Below are 9,388 nucleotides of genomic sequence, written 5' to 3' on the forward strand. Positions count from 1 at the left end.
TTGAAAGATAGGTTGTCAGCTTGAGCCCTACGCTTGAGCCGCTGTTATGCTGGCTACGAAAACATTGCATTGGTGGGATAGGGATGCCAATTCCTTGGGGCGGTGTGGTTGGTGGTAGATAGTCCGAGATTGTGTGACGAGTCATGTATTAGGTACGGGAAAATATGCTACGACGGGGGAGGGAGAGTAAAAAATGCTACGTTATTTATGAATGCTCCATTATTGTGCTTATCATTCGAGAAGGTTACGGAGAATTTGCGATTGATAGCCGAATAATTGGAACGCAGACAAAGCACGAGGAAACTACATTACTGTACATTTATTAACAGTCACTCTATGTACATATGTGCAACAAACGTTATAAAAGCCCAATGAAGTGATAATCAGCATCTTGCAGCTGCTGTTGGTGTTCATCGTTGACTCGAGATCGGCCACTCTGGTAAGATGGGGGGGGGGGGGGGGGGGGGGGGGGGGTTGGTGGTATGGAAGAAAAATTTGCGAAACGGCATCACTTTCGGAAATAAGCCTGCTGCTGAACAATCGACGCCTTTTGCGGGATATGCATCTTTTTTTTTTTTTTTTTTTTTTCCTCCCCTGTTGGGGAAATTAAGCCACTGCGTCCAATAGGCTGAACTTTTGTGGCATGTCCCGTTTTGATATTCGCATCTAGCCAGCTAATTACCATGTGTCAAGTAATCAGCTACTGCCACGACGCGTCGTCTCCCAGTCAGGTGCAATGGAATTAATAAACTCCAAGACCTTCCCAGGTTTTGCAGACCAGATCTCACTGGGTTGCAAGCAACCACTATTTAGAAATCTTTGCCTGCGCGTGTATAAAGCACCACAACTGCAAAGCAGATGTTCCGAGGTTTCACGTTCCGTATTACAGAAACGACAGATATCACTCTGAATATGGCCAATATTTTTCAAGTGATACCTGCTCGGGCAGTGTCCAGTTACTAGGCCAGTGTATGTACATAGAGCTCTCTTGTTGAGCTCTAAGAGCTTTTTGGTTTTATAAGCATTTGGTGTTATAAATCGTTTTGACTGATTGCAATTTTTGACGTCCATCCAATTGGATATCACCCTCTGCTCAGCCCAGCGTTTCAGGTCAATTTTAATTGTACAGTTTGATATACCACAGAATGGTTCTGGACCAGCAAACTGTAAATTGGAACCACTTTTAGCAAGCTCGTCTGCCATTTCATTTCCTTCAATGCCACAGTGACCTGGAACCCAGTATAAGTTTACTGAATTCCCTTGGCACAGCCTGCGCAGTGAAAGAATACATTCCCAGACAAGCTTTGAAGTACATTTGTAAGCGCACAATGCTTTTAGTGCAGCTTGACTATCTGAGAAAATACAAATATTTGCGTATCTGTATTTTCTCTCAAGGCAGATATTTGCGCATTTCAAAATAGCAAGAATCTCTGCTTGAAACACCGTAGGATAGTGTCCCATCGCCACTGAAATTTGTATTCCAGGGCCGTAGATTCCCGCTCCCGTTTTTATTCCAACTTTTGAGCCATCTGTGAAGAATTTGATTGACCCTTGACGAACAGTGGGACCTCCGACTTCCCAATCTGCACGAGTTGTTTCGTGCAACTTGTAAGGAACATCATGGTTCTCCACAGGTTTCATCCAGTCTTTAATCATTTTCATTACTGGCCTATTTTGGAAGTATTGTGAAATGCTCAGGTGACCTACAAAATCACCTGGCATAAACATTTCAACTCGTTCAAGTCTCAGCAATTCCTTTTCTGCTTCTAATTGCACGTACTCGTGCAAAGGTAGCAGATTGAGAATCGCATCTAAAGCTTTTAATGGAGTGCTTCGCATCGCTCCTGTAACAGCAATGGACGCAAGACGTTGAATTTTCGCAAGCTTTGTTTGTGTGGTAGCCTCTTTCGTTTTTGGCCACCAGACAAACGAAGCATACGTCACTTTTGGGCGGATTATGGCAGTATAAATCCACATTATCATTTTTGGTTTCAAGCCCCACTTCCTGCCAATAGTTTTGGAGCATAACCAAAACGCACTTGTTGCCTTACCGATCACGGACTCAATTTGAGCATTCCAGTTCAGTTTAGCATCCAGTATCAAACCTAAGTATTTGACTCGATCACTAGGATGAATTTGTATCCCTCCAAGCCGAAAAGCTTTTAGGTTGATCTTCCTTCTCCTAGTGAAAGGGACAATTACGACTTTTGACGGGTTGATGCTAAGGCCCTCCTTAATACACCATGAATGTGTATAGTTTAGGGCCCTTTGCATTCTCTCCGAAACAGTACTTTCCTCTCACTATTATGACTATATCGTCTGCAAAGCCCACAACTTCGAAACCTTTTTCCTTCAAGCTTCTTAGAAGATCGTCTACAACTAAGGACCACAATAGTGGTGAGAGGACTCCTCCTTGAGGGCAACCTTTCGTTGCCCTTACTGTTATAGAAGAACTTCCCAGCTCAGAGGTGATTTCTCTTTTTGCAAGCACAGTATAAATCCAATGTATGATACATTGGTCGAAGTTTTTGTTCTCCATGGCACGCTTCATAGATGAATAGGAGGCATTATCAAATGCTCCTTCTATGTCTAAAAAGGCGCATAGAGCTATTTCTTTTGCTGAAAACGTTTTTTCCACTTTTGTTACTAGCGAATGAAGTGCTGTAACCGTTGACTTACCAGATTGATAAGCAAACTGGAAGTCAGATAGGGGATGGTCTTTTATGTAAGAAGAATTGATAAAATCCTTCAAAACCTTTTCCATAGTCTTCAACAAAACTGAAGAAAGACTAATTGGCCTGTATGCTTTGGGATGCGTCTTGTCTCGCTTCCCCTTTTTTGGTATAAAGATAACTTTTACAAGTCTCCATTTTGATGGAACGTAATTCAATCTTAAACTAGCCTTGAACATCTCAATTAGTGATGGTACCAACACCGCTTCTCCATTTTGAATCAGTGCTGGAAATATTCCATCAACTCCTGCAGATTTAAAAGGCTGAAAAGATCTAATTGCATTTTCCACTCTGGCCTTCGTGAAGATTTCATCAGCTAAATCTGAGGTGGTGTTTATTGTCCTAGTTGACTCCGAAGAGTTTATACTAGGACATCCTTCACCTTCCAGAGATATAGTATCATTGGAATCCACACCTAGAACCGAACCCGGAAATGGGTTTCCATCATCAAATCCAAAGTTTCACGAGGAGTTTTGGTAAAAGCTCCATCGTCGCGCTTCAGGTTTCCCAATTCATTTGAATGATCTTTTGCGAGCGTTTTCTGTAGTCTTGCAACTACAGGAGTGCTGTTTATGTTTTCACATGTCAGCATCCAAGACTTTCTTTTAGATTTTCGTATTTCGTTGTTGTACTCAGTCAGGGCTTTCCTGTACTGAGTCCAATCTCCCGCTTGTTTCGCTCTATTGAACATTTTACGAGAAAATTTTCTAAGGCGATCCAGTTTAAAGTTCCACCATGGCACGTCTCTAGTAGAAGACGATTGTATGGTGGGACAACTTCCGTTAAAGGAATTGATGATACTTTCATTTACCCTTTGAGAAAATGATTCCAACTTTTGGGTTGAATCAATAGGTTCTCCCATTGTAAATGAATGCGTATTCAACAATTCTACATATTGATCCCAGTTTGTCCTCCTGGGATTTCTAAATGCGGTTCTAGAGTAATCTCCACCACTCCAATTGAAGATTATGTGTTTATGATCAGATAGAGAAATCTCATCTGACACGTGCCAGTTTGTGATCTTGTCAAAGATTGCAGCATTGCACAGTGTTAGATCCAAGACCTCTTGTCTGATTACATTTGAGAAAGTAGGTTTATCACCATTATTGCAAATGTCTATATTGTTGGAAGACAGATACTCTAATAGTGACTCACCTCGACTGTTAATATCCGTACTACCCCAAATCGTGTGATGCGCATTGGCGTCACAGCCAATGATAAACGATTTGTTGTTTTCTTTACAGAATTGGACAAATGATGCGATCTCAGGAGGAGGTGCCTCAGGAACATCACCAGGAAAGTAAGCTGAAGCCACAGCGATCTCAGTTTTACCTCTAGTGGTTGGTACCTCTACCATGACCGCAACAATGTCCTTTCTGATAAACTCTGTAATAGGATAGCATTTTAACGTTTTGCGTACTAAGACAGCGGTTCTGGGAGAATCTTGTTGCTCATCATAAAATAGTTTACTATTTTGTGTCAGAACACCAAGAATCTTTCGTTTGTTGGACCACGGCTCTTGAATAAGCGCCACTTCCAGTCCTTCTTTTTTAAACCTTCGACTCAACACAGCAGAAGCACCTTTTGCGTGATGAAGGTTTACCTGTACAGTAGAATAACTAGCCACAGAAGTTCAATGTCGGGACTGTTCGTGTGACTAACATCTAGTTTGCCACGCCCTTACAGCGTCAGCAGCGGTACTAGAAGTGTCAAGTTAATTTTGTTTACCAAAACAAAAGATCCTCTACAAGAAGGACACTTGAAAATAGTGAATTATTGCAATTAAAGTTATTGAAATAATTAATTGAGAAAAGTGACTACAGCGCCATTAGAGTTCTAGTGTATTTCTATTACCTGTACGAACTTAATTCCTGCCATAAAAAAAAAATTCATTTACCCACTTTTATTAAGCCTCGGAATTGAGACGAAAGAAAAGTGGCCGATTATCCCGGAGACAAATAAGGTCCACTGCGTCATTGCTCCGTTTAACACAGTAAGGGCAACATACTGTGGAGGGTGCCCTGGTACTCCACAGGCTCCGTTCACGGTTAAGTTTTTATTAGACCCCCCTAACCATTCATTCCTAGGCACGGTACGCTTAACACCATGAATTAGGGGTCGCTTGTTTGGTGGACTTTTACCACCGGATTAGGCAATCCGTAGTGATATTCTTAGCCAGTTGAGGTAACTGCTACCGCCACTACACGGCTATCTAGGCTGATCGGGAATAGAAATTAATATTTCTATTCCCGATCAGCCTAGATAGCCGTGTAGTGGCCGTGTAGTATGCATCTTCCATTCCATTTGTGTACAATAAAGATCTGGAAACGATTCCAGACACAAATATCGCTGGCGGACAAACAATCACCAAACCGCAGGAGTATTGTCTGTACGTATGAACAACTTAAGGCTTTTTACGGCATCATCAGCATCGGCAGTCATGTTGGATATGTGGCTCGAAATTTCAAAGTGATAATTTTCTGCAACCAAAGTGAATATTCGTATGAAAAAGTATCATCGTATATGCTCACTCGCAGTGATTGCGATGAGACTTTTTCAGCTGCGTTGCTGCAGAACTGGCAGTTTTTTATCACTTCAAAAACGCGAGGTAAACAATCATTGAAAAGCAAAAAGTCAATGAATCGTTCGAAAACTTGGTGATGCATCATGACACCTTAATGAAGTCATTTCTTAGATTTCTTCAAGCACAACCATGGGTGCTCGAAAGCCACATCCCGATGATGAAAGATGAAGTTCAGTTTTCACAGCTAGAATATCAGAGAAATTGAAGCTTTCAATAAAACAAACAGCGGAAAACCATTACTGAACCAGACCAAACCAATTTTTACCTCGCACTTTTGTGACAGTTACTTGTTATATGAAAAGTCATGACATGCTACCAGGGTATGAAAAGCGGATCACGCCGAAAAACAAACGCTTTGTCCTAAGCGGTGCATGTTGGTAACAAAGGCGCTTCGCAACAAACGCATGTCAGGCGATGCGAGCAATAAAACAAACATCGCTTGCCGTGCGTGTGCCGATATTCCGGCTTTTATGCTGAAATTTTCGGCTCACATCATCGAATTCATAAGCATTTGGACGAATTAAGACTCTTGCAAACCTCAGAGTCGAGTTTCAGTTGTAAAACAATGCGAAAATCACGATGTGAATTGAACGAGACAAATATTCCTACCGTTTTTGTTGTGAACAAATTCGGGAGCGATTTTGTCATTATCTGCTAACGAAAAAACAAAGCGTTGTTGCCGTGCCTTCTATGTTGCCTATTTTTCGCTTGCGGTGGCATTTTCTGCGTACACTGCATGCTACCATAAAAATGATTCGGTGAACGGTGAAGATTAGGACATTAATAAATATTAGACAGTATTATACTTGGTATTAGACGCTGTCCCGCCCCTAGGGCCTGCTTACTCTCACACGAAACTTGACGTTTGAGCGGTGTCGGCACCGCTCAAACGTCAAAATTTCTGTGCGAGTAAGCAGGCCAGCATAAATTCGTGCAGTGGACCATAGCTGATAGTTGTTTAACGGCTAGCTCGCAGTGCCTTACACCAACCCATTTACCCCGGAAACTGTGGTTACATTCCCGGAAGCTACGGGTTGAAAACCTGAAAACTGGAAGTCAGAAACTAGAAGTCAGAAGCTATAATCTAGAAATCAAAACCTAGAGGCTAGAAACTAGAAGTTAAATGTCTTAAGCTAAGAACAAGAAGCTAAAATCACTCAGTTATAAGCCTAGGAGATATAAAACAGAAAATATTAGATTGATGACTTGAAGATTGAATTTTGAACGTTGGTGGTTGAAGATATGATATAATATGATGAAAATACTACATTTTTTTTCCTGTTCGGGTTTGTCACTGCGACCAGTTTTTAGATCTATTGGAACATTACCCGTAAGATAGGACATGGATGAAAAGATTAGATAAAAAAAACACAAAACTTTGATGTTTATAGATAGATAATATAAGATAGAAAAATGATTTAAAATCATATATTGTAAATAGAAGAAGATGATACTGAATATAGTGAAGGTATCATCTTCTTCTTTTGATGTTGTATGATCGGGGATATACATAATATTAAAGATAGAAGATTGAAAATTTAAGATAAAAAATCGAGATAGTATACACATATAAATATGACTTTTTGAACTGATACAACATATTGCATATTCAAAGTGTAAACCTTAGATATTGTATTGCATTAATACTAAAATATGTTCTACAACACCGATTTTTTTTTTAAACTTTAATTTCCAATATTTCCTCAGCTACCGCGCCCTCTACAACTACAAACCGCAAAACGCCGACGAGCTGGAATTGCTCGAAGGGGACATCGTGTACGTGCTGGAAAAATGCGACGACGGTTGGTACGTGGGCACATCGGCCCGGACCGGTTGCTTCGGAACCTTCCCCGGAAACTACGTGAAGAAATTATGAGACAAGCTTAATCCATCCACTGGAAATCCGCCCCCACCATCAGCGCCATCTACCGCCACCGTCGTTGGCCCAGTAGTTCACCACAGTGTCCAACATCAACAACACCAGCATCATTATCATCATCGTCGACTTGATCAGCCGCCAGTCGGGAGCCAGCCACCAAGACCGGCCAATCGACCACCGCTGGATCCCTCAAACGCCACGATGAAGCGCAAGGTTGAGTTCCTTGGCGTATTCTAGGGTGCCTTAGATGAGCAACAGCAAGTACAACGTCAGCTTAAACAACTCAGCCAGCCACGCGCGTAAGAAGCACCACAAATCTCTAACCAAAAAGTAATTGTAGAACCCCGTGTGGACATCGCCGCCAGGAGGCGCCGCCGATCGGCCTCCTTTTGTTACATAATGTTTTAAGAGGTGATAGCTAAACCAAAAACAAGAGAAGCGACCCCCGTTTCAATACATTGATTGCCGATGAGAATAACAGGAGTAAATGTTTGCTAGTCATTATCCTTCCAAAACATGTATGAAAACAAAAATAAAAATCAAATGGAAAACTTCAACCGTTACAAAAAAAAGGAACAACAGTCGTACAACCATGTTGTTTGGAATAAAAACAGATAATTTTAAGTGTTGCGTTACAAGAGAGTATACAAATAGAGTTTACACCTAATCTAACAAAACTACAATCAAGCATAGAAAAGATATTCAAATCCCGTACTAAACGTATAACGGAAAGCACCGTGTTTCGTCTTCAACAGTTTTATTTACCATTTGAAGCTATTGTTTATATTATTTTTTGTCAAAAAATATTTGTTTACGTGTTGCTATTATTCATATTTTATTTTTAACGATAATGGAAAACACAGAAAGATGTTCTTAATTTAATGAGTTATTATTGAAATACCTAAACATCACAGAGCTATACCTAGTAAATATATAAAAAAAAGAAATTGTCAAACACTTTCGGTCAAAATCTTACGTAGGAAAACGTCTGAAACAGAATCAAAGCAATCCACTTATTTGCCTTCCCGTCAGTATATGTAGAATTGGGGATACCATTCGGATAGATTTTAGAAAATTGTGCCTTTAGGATTAATTTCCAAAGATTTTTCAGAAATTTACCCAATTTTTCGATCGTTTAACTATAAAATGTAACATGATTTCACTTCCACGCCTGATCTGTAATAATTACTGAAAAAAAAAATGTTGAAAACATGAAACAGCTGAAGTACCAAAACAATTCCGAAGACGAACCGCCTCTAAACATCGCAAATTCTCAAAACAATAACCACTAAAAGAGAGCTAAAGGGTTGATGATGACTTCGTAAAGGCCCTTCATGTTTGCGATCGTTTATGTATTGAAGTTTGTTTACAATTTTGCAAAATTCACCTAATATTCAACAGCAGCTAATTCTTACCATTGATCGATTAATTTGATACTGATATTTATTTTCATGTCACGTCGATACCACGCGATCATTTGCGTGGTTCAAAAGAAGAGGAACTTAAACATAACCACTAACTTTTAAACGAGATAGAGCGGTCTAACTAGTAAGAAAGCAAAGCTACTCATCCAGTAGAACCTCTACGGTGTAATCTTCTTAGCACGTGTTTTGTTTGGTCACTTAATCTGTATGCGATACCACGGTTACTACTCATAAATAACATAAATAATGATGATGAAAAAAAACCATCACCCTACATACACTCTCAAACACGTACTTGCACACACCCACACGGCATACTCAGTTGTAGTTTTTTTTTCCTGTTTTCGTAGAAAAGTCGAGCCACTTACAAACACTAAGATTCTGTTGATGAAATAAAAATAAAAAAGGAAATCAATGTACTATGCTTATAGATTATTGAGATGACATTCATTGAAATCAATGAATTTTCAAAATAAAGCATGTTCTTAGGAGGTTGCTTCGGCAATTCCACTAGGAATTCCTCACAATTTTTTTTTTATTTTTTTTTTTTAATAAATGCATGGACTACTGCCGAAATTCCTCCATCGTTTTTTTAATTGAAAATCTGACATAAATTTTTGGAAAAAAAAATCAAACGAGGACTTTCCAGGGCATTCTTAGGAAATTAATCAGAATATTGCTCCACAAATGTCCTTCAGAGATTATTACTAAAAATCTTCCAGTGATTCCTTCAAAGATTCTTTCAGACAAGCTTTCAGTGATTCATTTA

At 39.8% G+C, this 9,388-nt stretch overlaps 2 protein-coding genes across 2 annotated transcripts; one reads left to right on the top strand and one right to left on the bottom strand.

Moving 5' to 3' along the window:
• Positions 1-3,142: 3,142 nt before the first annotated feature.
• On the bottom strand, positions 3,143-4,968 carry LOC134284620 (uncharacterized). The gene is made up of 2 exons (XM_062843605.1): positions 4,587-4,968; positions 3,143-4,335 (listed from the first exon to the last, which is right to left on the bottom strand). The coding sequence occupies exons 1-2, from the start codon at positions 4,623-4,625 to the stop codon at positions 3,148-3,150; spliced, it is 1,227 nt and encodes a 408-aa protein (XP_062699589.1). The 5' UTR covers positions 4,626-4,968; the 3' UTR covers positions 3,143-3,147.
• Positions 4,969-7,023: 2,055 nt separating this feature from the next.
• LOC134284619 (sorbin and SH3 domain-containing protein 1-like) lies at positions 7,024-9,034 on the top strand (the record flags this gene model as incomplete). Its single annotated transcript, XM_062843604.1, is given in 1 exon segment — positions 7,024-9,034. A coding segment is annotated over 1 exon segment (169 nt), but the record flags the coding sequence as incomplete, so codon positions are not given.
• Between the last annotated feature and the right edge of the window lie 354 nt (positions 9,035-9,388).

Source organism: Aedes albopictus, unplaced genomic scaffold (genome assembly GCF_035046485.1).
Source record: "Aedes albopictus strain Foshan unplaced genomic scaffold, AalbF5 HiC_scaffold_337, whole genome shotgun sequence".
In the NCBI taxonomy this organism is placed as follows: domain Eukaryota; kingdom Metazoa; phylum Arthropoda; class Insecta; order Diptera; family Culicidae; genus Aedes; species Aedes albopictus.

Excerpts from the sequence above, each read along its gene's own strand:
- LOC134284620 (XM_062843605.1), bottom strand. The coding sequence starts at position 4,625 with ATGAATTTTTTTTTTATGGCAGGAATTAAGTTCGTACAG. Across the intron at positions 4,336-4,586 it reads CAGGAATTAAGTTCGTACAG|GTAAACCTTCATCACGCAAA; the intron begins GTAATAGAAATA and ends TCTACTGTACAG.